This window comes from Elaeis guineensis, chromosome 15, assembly GCF_000442705.2.
Source record: "Elaeis guineensis isolate ETL-2024a chromosome 15, EG11, whole genome shotgun sequence".
NCBI lineage: Eukaryota > Viridiplantae > Streptophyta > Magnoliopsida > Arecales > Arecaceae > Elaeis > Elaeis guineensis.
The window spans coordinates 73,654,132-73,679,007 of NC_026007.2; the positions used below are offsets into that span (position 1 = coordinate 73,654,132).

A 24,876-nucleotide genomic window follows, 5' to 3' on the forward strand; every position below is an offset into this window, starting at 1 on the left:
CACAGGATCAGAGTAAGACGGATGCTGCGGGGTTTTACTTTGGATTTTGCCTTTCCCAGGGCACGTGCAGTCAGAACATTTGTTATTTTCTTAATGTATTTGAAGAAAAATTCTGTATGTTCCTTTGCTTTATGGATTAGGATGGTTGCAAGTACTTGAAGTACACAAATTTAAGATGGAAAAGCACATAATTAAGATAGGGGATAAAAATCTTCACTCTCAAGGTCAAACGAGAGGAAAGAGGAATATCGCACAAATTAATACATCCGAAGTATGGTTTAAGATTTTTATATATATATTTTTTAAAGCAACAGATTAGAGGGGAAAATAATCTCCACCATGTTGAGTTTTACTTGATATGCCTAGCATCCCTGATAACCCAGACCGACCCAATGAAAACTTTTTCTTTTGTAATTAAGCAATTTAATCGAGAATTTGTCAGGACGTTTTATAACCGGTCTATCAGGAATTTTTTATAATTTTTAAACATATTCGCTTTCTTAATCATTATCTAGTGGTATTCTTAGGATGATGCCTTTAACATTACCATTTCAGCTGTTTCTCTGGCAATGCGCTGGGAATGCAGTCCCTGAAGCTGTGCTTGTGCACCAAAACCCCTCCGACCATACATGGCTACCCAAACCAGGCGAACTTCTTCCAGGCTCAAAAGCCTTAAAATGTGATTTGGTATCGGCTTATCTAAGCCCGGATGAACAGGTTTCCAAACCCACGATCAGCTAAAGTTCATTTGTGGCTCCAAAATCCACACACCGCCTCATTGATGTATTTCTATGAAAAACTGAGAGACAACAGGACTAGTCTCATGCTACTCACCTTTGTTTTTTCTTTTTTTGGGTACAAACAGACGACCACACCACTTTGATGTAAATACAACCTACAAAGTCAGAGAATAAAAGATCCTCCATTTTTCAGCCATGCGCTGAATCCCCTGCATTAGGTTTCCTCACAAACGAAGAGAACAGAAAATATATCCAAATCATATCTTTGTATTTTTAAAACTTCAGGCTTATCTGTTGGCAAAAGTCTCGGCCATAACTATTAAGCTAAAAAACAATTCATTGGATGACATTATAACCGATAACTTCTATGTGAAAACAAAATTATAAATTATTACTGGACCAGGTACATGACCCAGATCTTTCTGCAAATCTGTATCTTAAAAAATACAGGCCACTTTTTGTTTTTCTATAACCGAATCTGTAAGACATAAAAATTGGCGCTTCAAAACTGGATAGCTGTTTCATCGTATATGAACTGCTAGCTTCGAAAACCTGTTCCAGCAGCAACCTCTGTGATGCAGATAGCTTATTCAGAATTGAAGCTGCAAAAAGTAAATTAGCTCTTGTGACATCATTTATCAAAAGGAAGACATCCTTAACCTTTGTTTAGTTCAAGTGAAACAAGACGCAATAAAATATGCCCAAGGCAAATGACATTATCAGCACGGAGGTATATAACAGTCATGAAGGTGCAATTACAAGCACGACAATTAGTTGAACCATGCTTTTCTGAGAATTAAAGGCCTTTCAAAATTGAGGCCTGTTTCTCACTGATGAAATATGAACGTATCACCTGATGAGATGAAATTAAGGAAGAAGACATCCTGAACTTGCTATGAGACTGAGATGGGATTCAAAGGCTATATATGCGACCATCACCAAAAATAAGATATAAGACATCACAATTAAATTGCTTATACAGAAAAACAGAAGTGTTATGAGATTTGGACCGTATTATAGTTGGAAATGTATAGACCCCATGTTTGTTCATCCCACAGATTTGTTATATCTCAAGGGATACGTCCTGGTGTATAATCCATCATGATGGACTGTATAGAAGAAACCTTAAATTACTGTGACAAGTCTATGCATAGTTAGCAGTGCACAACATGAATACCATGTATGTTACAAGTTATGCTCTATATTAAGCATGGTATTTATGCCATTGTCCACTACAGTGGTTTTAGCGCATTCTTGCAACCACTAGCACACGCTCCTACAGCTACTGGGATATAAATGAACATATTTTCCAGATGACTCTTACATGGCAGACAGTGAAGATGAATTTGGGAGCATTCCTGAAGATCTTGTATGTTCAAAATTAAAAGGAACACAGGACTGACATCGGCAAATGGACTGGAAATAAAAGCAATAAAAAGGGTTTAAACAAAAAAAAAAAAAAAAGGGATCCACGATGCAAGGAGTAAAAAAATAATCTACACAAGATGAGTATGGTCAAACTGAGAGTAAGGGTACTAGAAAGTCACTTCAGATGGTAGGCCAGGTGCCATGAAAATCCCACATTCCTTGGTACCAGAGATCACCAAAAAACCTGGACGGAAGTTGTGAGAAAACTTTTGAAGACTCATGCTCCTATTGTGTCTACCTTCTAAAATGAAAAAAAATGGTGAAAAGTAAACAAGGTATCACCATTGCTAGTCATGGTTTATATATATATATATATATTAGTATACGAAATTTAATGATCTTACCAGACAATAAGTTTCAAGGGTTATAGGATCAGCTGAAGTTGTGTTGCTGCTGTTCTCCAGTAGGCTCAAACCGACAGACACAGTCATATATATTTCCATTGAACAGCTTTTCAGCCAATCTCTGATTCTTCACCATTGCAAGCTGAAAAGTAGACAACTTAAATTATGTTGCTATTGGAATACCAATCTGTTCGATGATGCACAGCAGAGATTGATGAATGACAGAAAAATATATGAAAATATCCATGACGCAGATTGATCAAGCCATCATGATAATCAGGCATAACTGCTGCATTATAAGATAATATTACATGGCTTGCTGTTGACTGCCATAAAGTTCAGATCAATGATCAAGGGAAAAGCCTGCTGTGACAGGCAATCTTCGACATCCAACCGTTAACCAGGCCACGGTCTATTATGACAAGTGATATTTTCACCATCTAGACTCTACCATAGCCTTCTCCCAAGCTTGAAAAAATAATAGCATGTCAACAAGTTCTACAAGGTAAATAAATATTATCTCATCATAGTTTGTGGCTTTGTGCAGTAAAACTGTACCTTTAGAGCATCGCACCTAAAACGGGCATTGAAGTTGGTATGTAGAGCTCGGCCCATGCCTTCCAAAATTATCTGCATCAAAGGCGGCGATAAAAATATTAGCAATATACAAACAAATTACAAGCACTCATAGAGATGACATGGAAGGAAGTACAGTCTCTGGCAGTTTCACGAAAAATGCTGGAATTTCATACCAAATCTGCATCTCTTGCAGCAGCAGCAAGCTCTGAGCTGACCTGCCGGAAATCTATGCATGGGCCCCCACACCCATTCTCAACAACCATAAGGGGAACAGAAGCTGAATTATCTACCAGTCCATGTTCTACACTAACCATTGCATCCACGAGCAGCCCTCCAGCTTCAGCAGCTTTACGAAGGATATCACAATGCTGTTTTTCAGGAGAAAAAGTGACTTAGAAAAACAAATGTCAAATTTTGAAGGTATGGGGAAAATTTTCAAAATAATTGGAAAATTCTTAGTTTCATAAAACATCAATGAGTGTCAAGTTATCCATTGAGTTCTGATGCATACCTTAGCAGCTTCGGCTACAATTTCAGGAAGCTCATTGGCAGTAACATCATTTAAAGCCGGTAAGGAATTTGCAACCAGAACAACCTGCACAGAAGGAATATACTAATATCTGCTTTGAGCTGACAATTCTAATATCTAGCCTGAAGGTTACCAAGAGAGGTATCAGTTCATGGCACTTATGAGTTGCTCAAGATGTTTGGATATGCTTATAATCATGTACTAAAACAAAAACCAACATGGTCAAGTCAGTCAATTAATGACTAGTTCCTTCTGCTGGACTAAATTTGTCCAATGCATATCATGATCCTGGCAATCAGTATGCAACAGTCACACATTTCATGTAGCAGGCTGTCATTGTGTCCTGATAGTTTTTGCACAAACTAGCAATGCAAGCGAGAAAAAATAAAGAGGGAGGAAAACCGCCACATGTAATTATGATTGTTTCATCAAAAGCTTTCTGTTTGACAACACATAAATGGGGAAACCAATATAGCATGTCCTAAAATTGTTCCCTGCCAGATGAAAACGTGGCAACGAATGGCATATTATTTTTCAAGGTTCATATCCAGGTAAAGTGGAATAAGATTTTTAGTGCAATGTATCTCACCATCTAGTTAAATGTACAAATAGTTGTCAAAATAGTTAACCAGTTGCAAGACACTCTCCAATGCTCAAGTTTTCAAACAGTTTCATATGCTTGACAAAACTATTGTATAGGATTACATAGAAAGTTCATATGCAATATCAGAATAAATATATTAATTACAAATATTTAAGCATTGTGACTTCACTAATTAGGAGCTCTCACTAAATGAACAAGATGCCAAACACCATAACCAGCATTCAGTATTATCAAGTGTAGGCTTGAGGGACAGAAGATCAATACAAGTGGGAATAGAATAACAATAGCACCAATAGCAACAACAGATGAAAAACAAGATGACAGAGATTGGGTGTGGGTGGTTTTGGATTGGGGTGGGAGGAAGGGAAAAGGCAACTCTATCTTCCTAGCATACTTGGATAATTACCTTAGAAGGAAGCAACCATAAATATCAAAAAGAATTTAATTGTTACATCATGTTTCATTATTTTAATCATGGGGATTTTTGCAAAAATAGTGCACATTATTTTCCTTCTTGTAGATTTGGACCACTTTTATTTTCTTTCCAAGAATGGCTCAGCTTCAAATTTTTTGGATGCTTTTGGCCCTGGCAATTAGTAGACAAACGCCAGTCAATATGTTCAAACAGATCCGACCGGACATTTTTCATAGTGAAAGTACATGTTTTGTTAGCGAACGAACATATTATTTATATAAAGGTACATTCCTTCAAATTGTGAATGCAAATATTTGTAATGCATATTCACAGGCTGCAGTATATTTGTAATGCCTGAGGTAAAAAGGTGTCCAAGAAAAGTTTCAAAACTAAGCCACTCTTGCAAAAAATAAAAAACATGGCACCAAATTTGCAAAAACTGAACCTAAGTGGGACTTTGCTACAAAATTTCCTTTAATAATTAGATTAAAAATAAAAATATATTAAACGTTGGGCAAATTATTTTACAATAAAATGATTAGGCAAATTAAGACAGTTACTAATGTTTAGAGTAAATTATTAGGCTCCAAAAATCCACTTTATCATCTGCAGTGTTTAAGCAACCATTTTTGATTACCTCATCAAATGCAACGCTTGACGTAAACATTATAGCTTGAAGGAATATTTTATAGTTATGGATTTATCTAAGTGGACTGCATTGTTGCAAGAGGATAATTATGTCATTTACTCAGAAAGTTCTCTACAATTACATATCTTAGTTGCATGCATTTGAGAGGCATATGATCATTGTACATCCTAGTACTTTTTATCGCATTTCTCATCAATTAAGTATGCTGGACCCTTTTCCTCCATCAACAGTTGCAGCATTAACCCATAGGGAAGAAAGATGATGCACTTGACATGTCAGTAATTAGAATTTATCTCAACTGCATACCAAAAAAATTAGTAGTTATCTCAACTACTTTTAACTCACCTCAGTTCCTCGCCGAAGGAGCTCTCGAGCTAACGGAAGCATCCCAAGAACAACATCAGCACCTGAGTTATCCACAAAGAGCAATGCTCTTCTATGTGGTGGGGGTTTCTTGGCTCCACAACCAAGCATTCTTTTTTTAAACATATCGAAGTCATCCACCTAACAGAATTGAGTAATTTTAGCTGAATCAATGGCCAAACCATGGTCATCTTTATCAAAAGTTAAAACAAGTTATACATTCCATTGAAGGAACTAGCAGAGAAATGACGTGAACCATCAACTGTAATTGTTAACTTTATCTTTTGACAGGAGATCTTTGTTTCTATAAGAACTTGCCCGCCAGGGTCGTTGCATCTTTTTGCGGCTCATCCGATAAATTTCAATTATAGTTCCTTTGTGGTAAAGGTCAACACAAGCACGAGATCCCCAATCAAATATATTTGCAGCAAGAACACCTTCGATGAGAGCAAGCAGTCTTTCTTCCTGTGAAACAGTAAAATATTTGAACTAGTCAATAATGCAGTTTTGAATGATCTTCATGGATTATCACCGTGTGGCCTCTATTTTTTACCTACTAGCGGTCTAGGATACATACTTACAAGCACGTGCCTGTTAAATGATAAATAAAGGTCATTGAGATAATGTTATGAGTTGAGAGTAAAACAAATTTAATACACAATAATATGTTGATGAAACAAGAATTAAGATGTGCTTTCATGATCTATTATTTGATATAGCCACGTTATTCAGCTAAAACATGAACTACATTCAAAATGTTCTATAGCCATATGTTGGTTTTAAACCACATGTGCTGATGAAAAATCACAGAAATATGTTAGCATTTTGTTTAATTGCAAATAAAAGCAAGCTCACCTAGCAGATTAGTGGCACCTCTAGGGCATTCCTATCCCACATGTTTCTCATATTTGCAATAAAACATCAGACACGTATCGATGGGATAAGGCATGTCATATATGTGTACATAACCAAACCGCAAAGCACAATGCTAACTAAAGAAAGATAACAGGGAGGCCAGGTTGGACGTTGGATCACCATGTGTATGTTGAGTGAGATTATTATATTAAGATCAAATGCTATTAAAAATTAAAGTCTTTAGGTTATGCTTTGTTTACTAAAATTCTAGGTGTTAACACCTAAAAATCCTTTTTGGTGCTCCACTGAAAAGTTTGTAAAGTATCTCAAGTCTCCAACAGTTCTAAAAACATGAATGCTTAAATTCTTCCACCCCTTGGTGGTGCAACTATACCATTCATCCCAATATCATTCTAGATGTGTAAATGTATGAGAAAGTGAGAGCGGAAAGTTGGAGGGGGAAGCCACTTTTCCGGTGCTTGGCAATCCAAAAAATAAAAAAATAAAAAGAGAAAAATAAGGAAAATAACTGGGGAACATGTTCGGTCAGGGGCCTAAAGTATTCTATCTTAAGCAGTGATTTTCAGGAAAAAACCATAAAGCAAGGGACAAGAACAAACCACCAATATCCTAATCGCTCTTTCTACAGATTTCATGCAATTTCTTAGTTTCGCCAAATGGTAGGAATTCTTAATTTTTGTTTGCTTGCAATTAATTCATTTTCTCTCTGTCATTTTATCAGCAACCAAAGAGAGCCCTTGTGTGACAATGTTGGTTGTGAGTGTTTGGCTGTAGTACAATACTTATCATCAACTTGGTAGCAAAGGAAACAAGAGCATTATAATGCCCGTACAATTTGCCAATGTATTGTCTCCAACCAACAAGAGCCCAACTCGGATTGAAGAGAAAACATTATTTCTCTACCAAGTATAAACCCATTGACAAATCATAATGAAATTTGAAGTATAAGGATTTAATGTCACGGCACATACCTCATTCATACTATCAAGCTCAATAAGAAGATCTGGTAGAACAGCAAGAGAAGCCTCATTTTCCCTAGACCATGGAAAAAATGGGTCAGGCAATCAGATCATATGCATGTGCACAAACTCCAACTCTGATGCCAAAACATAGAAATGAAGATATTAAAATTCAGTTGCATGTGTTGCAGACGTACAGTTATGGGAGGGAGCACAATGCTGATCCACATGGCACTATATAATGCCAATTCACTAATTTTATAGAACATATTAAGTAGAAAAAATTTTCTCTTTTTTCAAAGAAAAAAGAATGCACAGGCTGGTCCTGATAATGGGAATGAACAACTAGCCAATAACCAAGAGATCACATCTTGTGAATTCCTTGACCTCAAGCTGAAGTTTTCACATCACAAAGCTTTTAACAACTATAAAGTGAATAGAGCTCAAAAAACAATAGTGAAATATATTCTAGTGAATAGGTCTTTCTTTCCAACAACACAGAACACCTATTCCTCACCTTCCATGCCTCGAACACATGTTATATCACAATCACATGTTCCCACCTTTAACTTTAGGACCTTGGAACCAAGGTGGCAAATGCTGCATTGGGGTAATCAGGATAAGACCATCATCTCTACTTCAAATCCCAACACATCTTTTATGCAAATTAATGAAAAGGTAATGTAAGAGACCAATGCCGCCTCGCTGTCATAGTGATATATTTAAGAAACATCACTCATGAGATTGCAGTTTTATCATTTAAAGGACTTACTAAATACAACCAAGATGCATAATGAGAACAAGTTTGCAAAATCTTCAAGCATGACTGATAATTTCAGGATCTTGTTTCAAGGAAACAATAATTACCTTTAAAACCCTAAGGTTTGCTTGCAAGGATTCAGATATTGGTCTGTACTGCCAGTGATGTAGCAGCTAGGAACCAGTACTAGGCAACTCTGACTGAATCATGGGCAAAGTGGCTGAAATGGACTAAGCCACCCCAAACTAGCACCAAGCTTGTACCTTGAGGTACTGAGCATAATGCATTTTTACACCATGTTATTTGGTACTAGCAGTACGCTGTTCCGGTAGAATAATGCACCATGACAGCCAATTAGCAGTATTGGTTGGTACCATGCGATTTATATCCTTGTTGATAGAATCTTGTAAGAATGAACACTAGCAACCCTTTTTCCACAGGTGTGGCTATTAGTATATTCTTGTTTTAAATTTGTGAGACCAGGTTGATAGAATCTTGTAAGAATGAAAACTAGTGACCCTTTTTCCACACATGTGGCTATTAGTCTATACTAGTTTTAAAATGGTGAGACCATACATTCCTTGTGATATTTATCAATTATTTAGTGGAATCTACTCAAAATTTATAAACATCTCCATATGTAATATAAATTCTGGAAATTGTGTTCAACTCCATTTTTTAAGTTATTTTTGAACTGCTAGCCTATATTTTGTTTCTCTCATCAACATAATACTATTGTGCAGAACCAGTGACCCAGGATTCTGTGCAAAGTCATTTAACATGCATCACATGTAGCCAACTCTAGTACAGATTAATATAAAAATATTTTATTAGAATATTTACCCTTAAGACAAATATTACTCCATGTAGCATCAGGTAGATTCACAGAAAGCAATAGTCCAATAAAAAACAGAATATCAACATTCCTTTTATTCAAAGTGCTGAGTAACTAACCTCTGTTTGATAGTAATATAGGCATCAACAAACTGAAACTCCCGCAAGCATTCTTCCCTTAGCTCCAAAAGATTGGCCAGGCCTAACTTCCCATAAGCAGCAGGCTCTTCCATCAACCTATAACAACGTGTTAGTAACATTACAGGTGAAAATTAGTGGACAATATAGAGAAGAATAATGTTTTTGGCTGCTTTCATGTTGAACTTACAATTATAAAGAAGGATTCCTGTCATCAAATGCTCTCTTTTAGAAGCATCAAATCAGTATGTGGAAATATTTTGCAAAATTAAATTGCTAATTGTACAAGCATACCAGATGACGATAATAAAAATACACATCCAGTAACTTTGCTTAGTGCACTTTAGGTTAAAGAGCATGAGATGTATCAGATATATAATATGACTTTAACTTGACTAGTTAAACATGTAGCAATCCCAGATATAAGTGTATGTCCTATTGCTGTTAAATTGTTAACAGGCCAGCCTACTGAAAGAACTTATTTAGTGATTATTTCATATTTAAGGGACTATACATGACAGAAGAGTTAACCAATGCATTGGACAGTGAATTAGATGGTATGTGTGAGTGCAACTTTGAGACATATAGAGATTCCATTAGGATACACCAGTCTGATTGCAACTTCATTAAATCAGCAAATTAGAGTTTCCATATATTGTACTACAACTATAAGGATCAATAACCATAACCATCTAGCCTTGCCCTAGCTTTTGAAAATATGGGCTTATACAATATGGAGAAATATAGAATTCCACAAGAACAACACAAATCATGAAAATATAAAAAACCAAATGCCATTTTAAGACCACTAAAATCCTGGATAACACAAGGTAAAATCAAGATCTGAGCTGGATATGCAAGTGCTTATACAGAAATTCATTCTTGACATGGTATGGGGGAGAACCTTTATGAGCTCTGTATATTGTAGACATTCATCCATTTTGGAAGCTGATAAGCAGACACATCAAGCCTCATTTTGGTCTTACATTTCTTAGCTCGGTATAGTTTTCCCATAATTCATGACAGGGGCTGATGGTTTTACCTAATTGTTTATGCTGGGACATGCCCCACTGTTGTAGCAGATTTCTCAGTATGTGCATCATTCCAGCACTTGCTGCATGTGATGCTATATGGTGTCAGAGCTCTCCACAGTTGTAACAGTTCTAAACCCAAGCCGGAGGCTGAGAGTTTGTTGCTTATGGAAGATCTCGTTGACACATCTGATAACCATCTTTCCTTGATATTGTTGCCTCCAGCCTATCAGATCATTTGCCCGGTTCCACCCAAGTCATTGTCTGCAATAGTCTGTCTCATCATTATTGACATAAATTGGCTTTGGATTGTTTCTAAGCACCTTTCATCCCTATGGATAGTTTTCCAAATTGTTGTCGAATTCAGCTATTCAACTCAGCAATATCCAGCATCTGAAGATAGTGCTTGAAAAAACAGCACTTCAGAAATATCTTTCTTTTAGCATATGCACCATTCAAAGATAGATAGCTATGACCTTCTTGGCCTTTTTCTTTTTCCCTTCACTTGCTCTCTCCAGCCACTATTTATGTGTTAACAGGCTCTCTCTTGAGAGTAGTGATCATCATTCAATCCTTGCTAATATTTTCTTGCTTGTGTTTTTTTTTTATCTCTCTTAAGTCCTGTATCTTTGTTAAGTCTGTTTAAGCTTTCCTTGAATCTTGTTTCCTTTTTGACAAACTAGAGTATTATCTTTTACAATTTGTAGCTCTTGGAAGACAAGTATTTGACACTCAGTCTCCATATCTCAAGTGCTTATGCTTGCCAACCAGTCCCCTTGCCATTTGCTTCCTTCTAGTGCTCTGTGGGCATGATCGCTGCTCCATTCTCACTATAATGTGACTCTCCATACCTACTTGCCATGAGTCTGTAGCTCTCTACTAGATATACCCATTTAAAGGTATGGGACGTGTGGGGCTATTTTTGATCTGTGCACATCTTTTTCGTAACACTAAAAATACCTCTTAGGTGTTAGAGTCTATTTCCACTGCATCCTCAACTTTGAGTGTCATTGATTTTCATTTCACCTCACCTCATCATCTACTTGCCATTGCTACCTTCTAGTGCATCATCAAGTTTATGGTTGCTTCAATCTCACCATATTCTGGTTCTTCATACCTACTCTCCATGAATGCTAGCTCTTTACTAGACGCACCCATATAAAGGTATGTAACACGTGGGCTATCCTAATTGTTTCAATCAAGAGCCTGTCTATTGCCAATGCCAGTCAATGTGCTAGATATGACCACCACATGTACCATGCCATGCTGTGCTATGCCAAAACAGATAAGGAAACGACTTAATAGGCTTGTTATTTGAAACAACAAAAAGGGTGTCTCAATGCATGAGGTTCCCACTACAGTAGGGTCTGGAGAGGGTCAAACGTATGCGGTCATAGCCCCCCGCATAGGAAGACACTGTTTCCATATTTCAAACCCATGACATCTAGGTCACGATGGAGCAGCTTTATTATTGCTCTAAGGCCCACTCTCTGTTACTTGAAAAAATATTTCAAAAAAAAAAAAATGTCATGGCAACTTGTGTATGTGCCATCACTAGCTTGGCATGCTATAAGCTATCCAACAAGGACTGTCATGGGCCAAAATTTGAAATTATGGTTGTGATGATATTAATTTTAGAATATTTGCAGAATAACATGATCACCTTGCCAAGTGAGCTGAGAAGGCCCGTGCAAATGCATCTCCCCTCCTTTTAGCATCATCCGTTCCTCCTTCACTTGCTACAGCCTGCAAGATAGTGGATACGCACTAAATTAGTAAATGGTTTTGCTCCTCAAATAACAATAAAAGAAGAATGACCTTTACACCCCTATTTATTAGGAAGAAAAAATGGAAAATTCCACTAGCATGATGGTTCCAATGAAAAGTTGAGAAGACAATGATCCTTATATTTTTGAACTAGTAAAATCCTAAATAAATATGTGCACTTGAAGATTTACAAATTATGAGGTGCCAAATGATACTACATAAAGTCTGTATACATTCAATCGAAATATGTAAATCCTAGCTTGGATATAGCTTCTTTCAATATCCGCAATTCACCTTCTAGTGAAGATCTTGCAATCCAATTACACTTTAATTTTTAGCTTCACACCAGAAAAGCAGTTACGCAAAAATCATATTCTTGTTATCTGCAGGTGCCTTCAAGCCAACTGAATGACCCCAGGTAATCTACTGTGAATCACATCGATGCAACCGGAATTTAAAGGGATTTCCAAATTCCAATAATTATGTTGTTAATGTGCCAGCAGACCTACACTAATTCTCTATTTCGCTCCCCTTTTCTTCACTGATCAAAAGGTACAATTTTCAAGTTCATACCTTAGCAACAAGGTCAGGCAAATGCTCTGATAACACCATAAACCAAAACCTACAGCATGGCATAGATAACATATAAGTATAGAGGACATCAATGGAAGTTGCACCATGACCATCATTTTCCAAAAGTAAGTAGGACAACCAATGATAAAGAGATAAGGAATCCAAGTAACTTACTCAAGCTCACTATGATCTGAGAGATCAATAGTGTTTGGTTCATATCTGCAAATGAAGATCATAATAAATCAAGTTGCTTAAAATAATTAACAACTGGATGCTAACTCAAAGAACTTGCCTTGAAATCAGATCCCATGTAAAGACATGAATGGTGGGAATAGATGGTTTAAGAGTATATTTTAGCTTGATATAGAAGTCAAGAAAAGAGGAATTTTAATGACAGGGTCAAGGGAAGTGTTTCAGTTGTACGTAATTGGCAATGGCTTGAGGCAGCAGAAAGCTTCTCCTCGAATATCACATATTGACTTCATAAATAAACAGCATTTCTAGCACAAAATGCTCGCCAATAATTCAGATAAAGAATCAGTAATGGGAACACTGGTCTCGTGGTTACTTACATCTTAGGATCTGCCAATAAAGGAAACACCTCCAGCGTGGGTACAAGATGGAGAACACCGATATTTAATGCAGCACTTGCATCTGATCTCAAGGCGTTGCCCCTGGAAGAAGGTCGCTCGAAACCTCCCACACCAGTAGTTCCAGGTGGAGCCATTGGGACAGGAGCTGTAATCTCAGTACCCTTCTGCACAAACTTCTCCATCCAAGATATCTGCAAACAGAATGCAATTATCATTCTCATGCTACCAGTAAAGAAGACAAGAAAAGCGTGAACTTGCTTTTATAAGCAAACTCCTCACAATAAACATGTCCAAATTTCAAACAGTGACAACTCCGTAGTCGTAGTGTCTAACAATTTAAGTGAAGTCATAAAGCTGTGCAAACCCACTTCTTGCAGCTGTATTAGGTACGTGAAAAAGCAAATCTTGAAATAAATGAAAAGCTTTTTAAGTTTTCTGACCAATAGCCTCAGCCCAGACATATTATGAAATGCTATTGATTGGTAGTGGTATAGCTGACTGAAAAGTGATGCATTAAGGCTTGTCCTTTATGACTGATGCAGAAATAACATAAACTATATGGGGTCCATCTCAAGCTAAGATTTAGTGAAACAGCAACATAGATTAAGTGCAGCAATGATCTTAATGCATTTGACATGCAAGTAGACAACTTGAAGCTCCATGCTAAATATACTAAAAGATGTGAGAGTACATATAGATAGCTCACTCCACCGCATGATAAAGTTATATTCTTGCCTTCTCATTCAGATCACCTAGAGGAGGACCATGAATCTTTCCCCCAACACAAGGAGCTCCCATAGGGAACCGTTCCACCAACTGATGTGCCCTCAAGACATCAAGGCCATGCTTTTCATAGCTCATGAATGCACCAAGAGCTCCGAGAAAGCCCTCATGGCGCAAAAACATGGCTTGTGCCTGCCCCTTGGACCTAAGAAATGGTCAATATTCAGCAGAAGAATATGAGCAGAAACAATTTAACCAAAAAAAAAAAAAATCATATCTTTATGATTTTAATTAAGTTTTAGAGTGGATAGTGAAACTAAAATCATTTAAACAGAAGAGATAATCAGGAAAACATAATTATATGCTGACAGCAACAGTGATAACTGATAACAGTGCCACAAAATTCAAAGAAAAGCAAGTCACATAAAGCATAAGCAGCACTATGTTTCTAGTAGTTACCAGAAATGCACTGCAAAAGAAATAGTGTCCATGGTATAAGCATGACCACGAATGAAAAATCCTCCAAAGAAAATCCTTTTGAGCCCATACCGAAGCGCATTCAGGTAGGAGATCTGTCATATAGGAACAAAATAAGAGATAAGCAAGGTTACGCATAAAAATGAGGTTAGAAGGGCAGGGGAGAGAGGGTTGCCGGGAAGGGGGGTAAAGGGGGGGGGTGGGGTGTGGGGTGGCACTTACATATAAGAATAAATCTTTTATTCATGTTTTCATCTTAAACATTAACATGAAAAGACATGCATTTAAATACTCGAGCAATCAATAGTTTTGCAGGAAAGGAAGAACAACGCATACCTGTTTCAACATAAAAATCACTCCAGTATCCTTTCACTAAGCAGTCAACTGATTTGTTATAGAAATCATAGTTATCAGATACCACTGTTTCCCTTGCAAGCTATATTTTCAGTCTAAGACAAGATTCAAAATTTCAGCTGTAATCAATCCATTTCAGCTGATCATGATCCAAAAAGTCATGGTTTTCAGAACTTTTAGCCAGTTTCCCAGAACTGGCCAGCCCAAACTAATCCCCTGGAAGTCTACAGGTTTAGATTGAAAATGAAATTATTAATTAGACAACCAGGTTTAGTAGAAGGCTAGAAGCCTTGCAAAAACAATGAATTGTTATCAACAAAATATTAAGAAAGTTCTCCTTAAAAGAGTTGCAGTTCATTTCATCATAATATTGCATATTTTCTTTCATCTGTCAGCAACTGGTTCACTTAGGTGCCCCTAGTAAATAATTGATTCATGATGGAACAAAAAAAGACCTAACATAGCATGAAATGGTGAGTTTGCCTGCATCATGCACAGAAATAGACATGACTCTGATTATGTATCCAGACTCATAAGTCAAGATAAAGTTGACATACTGCACAGAAAAAAGCATTGGACTCAAGAATTTCCTGGTCCATGCTGAGAAAAGTTAATGCTCATACATATGGTTCTCTTATGATAATGTTTACTGATAATAGAACAACTCGAGATCTTACCTGTCCAATATTATATGAAATCATTCGCAGGAGGGAGAGAGAGATATCTTCTGGTCTGTAGTCTGACAGTTCCTTGCTTTCTGAAATTGTCTTTCCAAAACTGGAGGCAATAGTTGATGCCGAGAGTCCAATCTACCACCATTTAGAATAATTAGATATACTGTATTGTTCATTTTTTGAAAAGAAAGTCTCAGTTTGTGCAATAAATTATAATGAGCTTGAAAGTGATCTGAAGTATAAAACTAGAACCTAAGAAAAGAAACATCTCATATATATCAAGTTTTATATACCTGCAGCAGGAGCGAGTTCAAAGGACAAAGCAATGCATCAACTTCACTATACACAAAGCATAATATAAACCAAAGGCATGCTGATGATAGAGACCCCACATACATGCACAAAGTAACACCTGGAACTGGTGAACTTAAAAATGTATGTACCAACGTCATACAACAGTATGCATTTTATTATCAATCCAATGATCCCCTGCCCCCAACGAACCCCTGGAAAAGAGCCTGTAAAGCCTATACACCACAGACTTGTGATACATAAGATGTAAACATGTCAAGTGGCATCATCAATGAAAAAAACATAATTCATCACCTTGAGAGCACAGAAGATGTTCATGCATTTGAATGACAAAGCAAAAAGTGAGCAAGAGAGTCGACCCAGCAGTTGTTTAGCAAGTGTTGAACTTGTACAATTTTTAAATAGGCAGTAAAAGAATTAAGTTTGAGCCTGGAATCTTAGGAAAATATCTTAACATGAGGTCCTGTAGATCCAGTGATGATAAAGGGACAAAAGAGACACTGAAAAAGCAAAATAAGGAGTCCACAAAGGCATGATGAGAAGAAACTAGTCCTTGTCATATAGTGTACCAATACATGGTCACAATCAACTTCAAGAATATATTGATGATAAGCAAGAAAAGGTATTCATGGAGCTTAGAAGCATTATCATTAAGTAAGAAGTATGTAATGTTTGGAAGCATATGGGGGAAAGATTACAGAAAACAGAGCCATCATGTGTGGAATATCATAACTGATTAGGCAATTATCTGCATTGAGAGCCAAATAACAAGAAGCCCCCCCCCCCCCCCCCCACCCCCACAAAAAAAAAAAAAAAAAACCCAACCAAACCTGGGGGCAAAAAAGAGAGACTCAAGTGTTGCTCCAAGGCAGCTCCACCATTCAATCCACCTCATATCTCAAAACACTAATCATAATCCTAACCCAGCAAGTAAACAGGGTTCATATTATATATCGGATATTCAATATCAGGTCAAACCATCAAAGTGTTGAAGATCTATAGGACTACTGAGATCAGATCAAGTTTGGGTCTTGAGTCAACAAATCAGACTTAAACCACCCCCGATCTGTTCGGAATTCAATTTGTTATGGGCCTAGGGAAGAGGGCCGGGGGAAAGAGGAAGAAAGAGACAACATTGCAAGTTGTGCAGTACAATAGCTAGATAAGTGGCATTTTTTTGAGATAATTAATCAAGCACCTTATCCAACATTGTGAAAAATAAAAGATGGTACTAATTTCTCAGTTTAACTAATCAAGGGCATATGATCATCAAATACCTCAAAGTTTGATATATCAGATATAAATAATAAAACATCATAATTAATTTTATAAATGAACAATCACCATGATTTTAAATAATAATAGCAAAATAACAAATAAAATGTAATCTACTATTAATTTAATTATTTGATACCCTAGCTTAGAATCAAAAAAGTATAAGATAATAAAGTGCATAAAATACCTTGGAATAGTCCATACCACCATATATATCTCCAACAAGCATGTCAACATTGCTATTGTCTCCCTGCTGGCTCAACTCTAACAACTCATCAAAGCTGTAATGAGAGATAAATATCAGCAAAAGGATAAAGGGCCCACACTTGTATGGGATAATATGTAAAGAAGAAAAAGAAAAGTACCTGTTGCACTTTGTCAACAACCTCCCTAATCCCCAATAAGTACCACCACCAACATTAGTCCCACTAACCCGTTGAAATTTTCCATCCCCATCCACCTAAATGAAGCAGACGACAGGATAATGCATCTCTCATATGAAGACGAAGAAATAAAAAGGGAAAGGAACAAAAAATACCTTAATAATACTAACTCCAGAACCAACATTAACAAGAAGATAGGGGAACAGATCGTTATGATCAATCTGCACGAACTCTTTCTGGCCCTCCATGTGTGTAAAAGCTTCATGGCGGATTGCCTGTCTAACCAATATTACTGTTAGAGTGTATCTCCAATTACAAAATGCTAGTGTTCGCTATGATTATGCTTTACTTCTCTCTCTCTCTCTCTCACACACAGGGGCTTCAAAAATAAAAGAAAATATGAAGAAAACAAGATCAATCCATAGGATTGGATATAGTTAACATATTAAGGTCTTTGAAATCCATTAACAGCAAGACTATGCATAATTGAGTGTTTGATATCTGTAAGGATTTTTTTAAACTGCCATCTAAAATTCAACACATCCCCATAGCGTTTATCACCTAGTGGAACCATTTGCTAGTTCAAAGCTCATTGTGCATATTTTTAGTGTTTCCTTGAAATAGTTATTGACAATGTGGACGTAAGGAGCAATTTATAGTTGATTAAACATGCACTTGTCACCTAATGTTCTAACTAGCAGTTTGAGGCAACACTTTCAGTGTAAATTGGAGGGAAAGGATCTTGGACACCTTCCATTTATTTCTAGGTTTCAAGGTTTTCCTCTTCAGGCCACTGGTCTTGCAGTAGACATACAAGATTAACATAATCAGTTTGAGTATTCCTGACTAGCATTCATACTTCTCATATTTGGATAGCACTTCAGTCACAGCTTTGTCTTGATAGTTAGCCAGTTGAAGATCCACTAGGTAGCATAGGTTTATGGGTGGTCTCAACTGATCAATGCTTTGCACTCTCTACATTATGCAACTTCTTTCCACATCCTTCAATATCTTTATGGGACTTCTTCTTGTTTACTTCTCCCTTCACCCTCCTCTTGGCCAGAGCTCAGGTCCTTAGCAAACATTGATTGGGTAAATATGTCTGCTGCTGAACATTGTATAGCTTGCATTTGCACCCTTGACGAAAGTACCTAGTACTAAAAAAGAGCAAGAATTCTAAATGCCCAGTTGCTTCTTTAAAAAAAAAAAAAAAAAAAACTTTTGCCTCCATTGACCTCTTGCCAATTTGGGAGTTGAACTTGTATTCTTACACCTTCTAAATGTGGTAATGACTTGCTACAAGGTTGTCCAATAACATCTTTCCATGCATAAAACACATAAAATATAGTGTCATGTCATAACTAGTCAAAAATTATCTTGCTTCTCTCCCAACCAATCTATTTATTAGCAAAAGGACTTTAAAAACTTGTATTACTTCGAATTCTCAGTATCTACCAAGCATTCCTCGGTCTATACTCCACCAAAAAAATGGAAGATGAATGGAAGCAAATATCATAAATGTGTAAGTGTAACATTGTTCATGGATATACATTGTGTGTGGAACAACTCAACAACATATGCAAGAGGTACAATTAACCATAAGTGGATACGTTGCATAGTCGCTATAATTGATGAATGTCTGCATGCACTTTAATGTGTTCTCAAACTTCAGTTCAACTCCTTGCAAACAAAAACAGTGTGCTTCAGGCACAAATATATCATCCATATTTTTTAAAAAATATATATATATATATATAATTCCGAAGAATTGCAGATTCCTCAACTACCATCTTGAAAAGGCTTATATCAGCATCTTGTACTTTTGAGTCCATTGGCCATGCCGTAGACATGTTCATGGCATTCAACGATGATAGCAGTGAAGATGTACAATAATCAAAGTTTCAAGAACACCCGCAAAGAGGTAACATATATATGGCATGCCACTAGATTGGCATTAATGAACAAACTAATATACTACAGTATAACAAAATGAAAGCAATAGGTCTAAATATTCTGATACAGTGAGAAGAGAAATTTATTCGTGCTTTTTTCTATCCTGAGGAGTAACGTCAGAAAAATCAAGTATGAATTACAAGTTATATCATTAACGAACTAGAAAAATCAAGCATCTAAATCTCCCCTTATTGTATGATCACCTATTCCTCTGATTTCCTAAAAACAATGCCCATGATAAGAACTGATAAGAGCAGAATTTGGCAAAAACATACCTTAAGCAAAAAATTAGCACCAGCTACAAGACAATCCATTTCATCTTCCTTATCAAGACTAACTCCAAGTCTCTCTTTAAACACATCTGCAAATTTGTATGCCCCACCACCCGTTGCCTTTTCATGAAATCTAATTAGTAAATAAACTTGCCTTGCTAAGACCAGTATAAACCAAAATGTACACTGAAGTAAGCAGTCTATCCATTATGAGCAGCAAGCTATCACAGTTCATGCAGCAAGAAGCATCACATGTGCATTAAAAAATAAAAAACTGCTATTGTTGACATCAAATACAGAACGACAAAGATAACATGATCGAACCTTTAAAGTTAGCATGCCTATTGACCATTGAAGTCAAAAACCGGAGTGTGGAAATATCCATAGAGTTTAGCATGACAGTTACATCCCAATCATATACAATTTTTCAAGAAAAACATCAATTAGTTGTTCCTGAATTGTAATTTCAAAAAGATTGACAAACATAATTTTTGACTAAGCTCTTTGACATTATCTATCAAGCTTACGGACATGGGGCTCATCCTAGTTGGCAGGGGTGAAGGTTGAGGGAGGGACCAAGACATGAGTTCGATAGAAAAAAGAAAAGAAAGAAATTGCTGTGAACCAGAGTAGATTCCATGCATTAAGGAAAAAATCGCATTACCTTTGGATTCCAGAAAGGTAAAATCTCTCTTGAATTAGTAAATATATTAAAAATCACGTTCGAACTTAAATATATGAGAAGTAACATGCCATCACATCAGATCTTTGCCAATCAAATCATGAACCAAACCAACATTAGACAATAAATAATAATTTTTCCTTTCTCCCTAATTTATAAATCTCCATTTTGGGAATTACAGATCTTGTATTGCTCTGACGCTACAAGGAGAATCATTCTGCTTTGAAAGTACATATCCTAACTTTGTTCTTACTCCAGAAAAGTCCTCAGGATCCTCAAAGCAAGGTAATTTATTTCTATTTCATGTTACTTCACTGTTGGATCAAGGGTATTACTATATTTTTTGTTCACAACTTACAGAGGATGCTGACTATCAATGCATTAGTTCTTCTACCTATTGTAAACATGCAGTTATCATCACTTAACATTACAATGCATGCATTTCTCACAGTAATGACCATGTTTACAGGATTCCAGGAACCTACAGCTAAAGATGAAAATACATAAGCATTAATGTTTGTTTGTGTGTTCATGTGTTTATATGTCTGTTTATGCATATGAATATGTATAAACAATACACGCATACATACATAAAGATCCATACATGTATAATATGTTACATGCATGCAAGCATGCACGCACACACAAACACACACACACACACACATGTACATATATCCATAAGTACATACAATGTATCATGTATGCATGCATGAATCTACATAACAAGTATGCATGTGTGTGTATGAATGCATGTATGCATACATATATGAATGTATCTATATTACAAGCTTCTAGGGAACTGCAATGAAAGATGCATATGCCTGCACATATACAGATACCTATGTCCATATGTAGGTAGTACATAAATACATGCATGTATGTACTTATGCACGTATGTATGCATGTAAAGATTGAACAACAAAATGGAAGTTCGATTTCATCATAAGATTTTCAGGGTAATGCTTGTACATGTCCTCTCCCCATTACTTACCTTGATTATTATTGTGTTATCCTCAGGTCTAGTCCCAGAATGCCATGATGGTGAATCAAGTCCTATCATGTAAAATAAGACTAATCAATAAGAAAAGAATGTGCAACAATTAGCAATCTTATAAAATCATGAAAGACATCTGAGATTGCAACATAAATGAGAGGTTAGTGAAGCAGCAAATGTAAATCATATTATTTAGAGATATAGCAAGTGCTGAAACCCTCTCCTGATCTGACACTCATACAAAAGTGAAGGCATCAATGTGTTATCAGATAGATGGGGGATGTCACTTTCAGTAAGGCAGTCCAAAAACCAGTTCAGAGCAACTAACCCAAGATAGTCCTTTGGTTAGTTCTGTTATGGAATTCAATATAGCCCTTTGTTAGCTATGAATTGGTCTATCTCAACGGTACAATTACTTCATGCCCAGAAGAACAAAATCTTTGGGCAGAATGCCAACCAGGGGTTTTCAAAACCGCCAAATCTTTTGCTTTTATTCCAAAGAGTCACAGATCAAAATATGTACCGCTAGATTAGCTTGCCAAGTTGGCTATTAGTTGTCATATCTTTTATATTGCCGATCCTTTCTTGGTGATATGACATAATAGTTGCTTGGAAGTTCTTTTTGGCTTCAAAAGATACAGTATTTTCATTTCAATTCTGATTTTGCTGCCAGTACTTTGGTAACCATACTCATGTTCAAGACATCTCTAGGCTTTTCCTAAAAAAAGGAATCCTAATGCACAAGGCTCCTGCCACTGTATGGTCTGAGGAGGGTCAGACTCACACAGCCTCAACCCCATGTGCAAAGAGGCTATATCCATGTCTCGAACCCGTGACACACATGTTACAATGGAGCAATCTTACTCTATGGCCAAGGCCTGCTCTCATCTATTCCTTTCCTAATATATTAAATAGAAAGTTAATGCACATACCTCCACGATGAAGCTGCTTGGCTGAAATGAAATCCAGACATTCATTCAACTTCCCCGTTTCAAATTTTACAAAATGGAGCCTCCCACCCAAAATTGGATAGCTCCTCCTGCTACCATTAGAGATTCCAAACCTCTTTTTTATGGATCTTTTCCTCTTATCATCAGGTGACTGCTCTTCATGTCTCGAGAAGTAAACCAACTTAATCAGAGACCCTAGCATTGGAAATTTATCGTGAGACAGAAATATCGTATATCTGAAAGGTGATAAATTGGGCATATTATGAAACAAATCACTTGAAGAAACAATATCCACCACCCATCCATCACTTGTACGGTTAATGCAGGAAAAAGGAGAGGGAAAAGGAAAATAGCAGTTTTGACCAAACTCAATACACGTGAAGCACATTATCCTAACAGAGATTATCAATGTTCCTCAGAAAAATTAAAGATAGCAGCAAAACCATAAGAAAGTAAACAGAAAACCAGACCTCCGATGTCAAGGGCCAAGTGGGAGATGTCATCCGACTGGTTAGGCAACAGGATTGTTGGATTCCGCTCCTCAAAGTTGCCTTGTATTGCAGCCCCACTGAGATCAAGCTGCAGCCGTGAGCTTGATCGATGAATCGGAGCCGACGAACCTGGTGCCATCTCCTTCACCTCCTCCTCCTTCTTGTTACATTCCTTCAATTTCTCTCCTTTATTGTCATTTTGGATGTTGTTGGGAGTCCCATCCATTAATGCTCCCTGTCTACCTCCTGCCTAACTCCAACTGCCTCAGCAACCGTCCTTTATGACAAACTAAAATCTTAAAGCATACGAGATAGACTAGACTAGTTCAACAAACAAGCACAAGTTTTGTGTTTGGTTTACAGTTTTTGGAGTATGATCATGCATTAACCTCACTAAATTCAGTTATATTTCTTGAAAATAAATCATTAAGAAAAAAAAACTCAATTTGTTATTCATCCAATTGCTATACTGTACTAAAAAAAACTGAAATGAAGGCATATATATATAAGAATTTGGTAATGACATGATCCACATAAACAAGACGTGCTTTCCCTTCATACACTATTAAGAAGCATCAAAACCATTAAAAAAAAAATAGTGAAAAATCGTGTCTACCCTTATCAAGATTAAACATTTTTTCCAAAGAAAACAAATAGAAAAGCGTTGATAAACTAAAATTAACTTAAATATTAAAAAAATAAAGAATAATAATCAAAGCCTACTATTTAATCCGATTGACGCACGACGACGGAAATAACCCAGTAAATGCATGGCTCATAATCAAAAGAAAAGAAACAATGAAAGGAACCAAAAATTGCTTCTTACCCCGATATTGGATCGGAATTAGATCTCAAAATAGCAGAAATTTCCAAAGTATAGACGCGGAATCGGGAGATAAGGCCCTATTATTTCGAGAATTTAGGGTTTAAGAAGGAAAATTAGAAATAATAGGAAAAAAAAAGAGATTAAGAGAGGAGAGCATGTTCCCTTAGGTCCAAGGATGCGTCGGGGGGTAGGTGACAGATGGGAACGAGAGAGCGAAGAACGGTACCGCGACGAAGATTTATTTATTTATTTATTTGGCCTTTGGTAGGAATCTAAAATCTTTGAAGTCCGTTCTTGGTTTTTCTTTTAAAACTTTTCGAGTAATGGGATTTTGTCCTGTTGCGTAACGCGGTATGATGCCGTCCGTTTAACGATATGCGGTTGATGGGTTGGAAGGGCCGAAGTGGATTCGAAAGGAAAGGTGGAGGGCCAGCGACCACGTGGTTCTCCGCTCCGTCGTCGGCTGCCTCTCTCTTGCGAAAAATTTATAAACATCTACCTGAAAAAAAAATTATAAGCATGACCGGGTGCATGAGGTTTGAATAGTTTTATACGTCGAATAAATAGAGGCTTAGGATAAACCTAGCATGACCTTTGACCAGTTTTATACGTGGAATAAATTGATAAACCTGCTCAGGTGCCGAGCGGCCTCTCGATCGGACTGTATCGGACAAGGTTGAACCTGATTTTGAAGAGCCGAGCCTGAAATTTATATCTACCCATTAAACCAGTCAAGCTCAAATTTAGATTGATCTGACTTGAGTTAGTTTCAAACTCAAATTTATATAATACTAGCTTAGAACTTCATGCGATGCATAGGATGCGATCATACATGTAAATATGTAATTTTTTATTCTTTTAGTTTGGATGACTTTTACGTGCTGCGCATTGTGATGGTAAATTGATGGAGAACGTTCGATATCGGTGATGATGAAGAGGAAGGTGCCAATGAATACAACTAATGGTGGGTTAAATAAAATATTAAAATATGATAATATAAAATAAATTATGATATTATGATATTATTGATTTAATATTTCAAATATGAAATTATATTATATTTTATTTTCATCATATTTTTTAAATATGATCAAAGATTAAATTTGAGTTTGAATTTGAGCTTAGGTTCACTTGATATTCAAATCAAGTCAGTCTCAAATATTTTTTTTTTTTGGATGGGCAAATTTAAGCTTGAATATTAAAAATCGGTACCTTCTGTCAAAAAATAATGAATAACGTGCGGCGTACTTTGCATCTCCCTTAGCTCACCTCATCCTCTATCCAATGACTCTCACCATCTCCTCGGGCGTTGGCATGGCTACCAG

At 36.6% G+C, this 24,876-nt stretch overlaps 1 protein-coding gene across 11 annotated transcripts; it reads right to left on the reverse strand.

Moving 5' to 3' along the window:
- Positions 1 to 1,059: 1,059 nt before the first annotated feature.
- Positions 1,060 to 23,865, reverse strand: LOC105058743 (pantothenate kinase 2). Of its 11 annotated transcripts, none has more exons than XR_012137226.1 (25): positions 23,552 to 23,840; positions 22,705 to 22,971; positions 22,217 to 22,429; positions 21,282 to 21,343; positions 19,609 to 19,725; positions 17,536 to 17,655; positions 17,363 to 17,457; positions 17,185 to 17,278; positions 15,414 to 15,545; positions 14,365 to 14,477; positions 13,918 to 14,110; positions 13,162 to 13,373; positions 12,764 to 12,808; positions 12,590 to 12,638; positions 11,913 to 11,995; positions 9,201 to 9,317; positions 7,499 to 7,562; positions 5,928 to 6,116; positions 5,634 to 5,792; positions 3,603 to 3,686; positions 3,265 to 3,459; positions 3,071 to 3,142; positions 2,513 to 2,654; positions 2,288 to 2,352; positions 1,060 to 1,342 (listed from the first exon to the last, which is right to left on the reverse strand). XR_012137226.1 is itself a non-coding variant. In XM_010941767.4 (24 exons), exons 2-23 carry the CDS (start codon positions 22,949 to 22,951, stop codon positions 2,541 to 2,543), a joined length of 2,769 nt encoding a protein of 922 aa, XP_010940069.1. In that variant the 5' UTR covers positions 22,952 to 22,975; positions 23,552 to 23,838; the 3' UTR covers positions 1,060 to 1,342; positions 2,513 to 2,540. The 11 variants fall into 11 exon arrangements, 8 of the variants coding, with proteins under 8 accessions (XP_010940069.1, XP_019710734.1, XP_010940068.1 ...); XR_003802673.2 differs by having other exon boundaries at positions 2,288 to 2,409; XM_010941767.4 differs by lacking the exon at positions 2,288 to 2,352 and having other exon boundaries at positions 22,705 to 22,975; positions 23,552 to 23,838.
- Positions 23,866 to 24,876: the final 1,011 nt, after the last annotated feature.

Excerpts from the sequence above, each read along its gene's own strand:
- LOC105058743 (XM_010941767.4), bottom strand. The coding sequence starts at position 22,951 with ATGGATGGGACTCCCAACAACATCCAAAATGACAATAAAGGAGAGAAA. Across the intron at positions 17,458-17,535 it reads CTGGAGTTAGTATTATTAAG|GTGGATGGGGATGGAAAATT; the intron begins GTATTTTTTGTT and ends TGCTTCATTTAG. Across the intron at positions 15,546-17,184 it reads GTGGTATGGACTATTCCAAG|ATTGGACTCTCGGCATCAAC; the intron begins GTATTTTATGCA and ends AAATGGTGGTAG.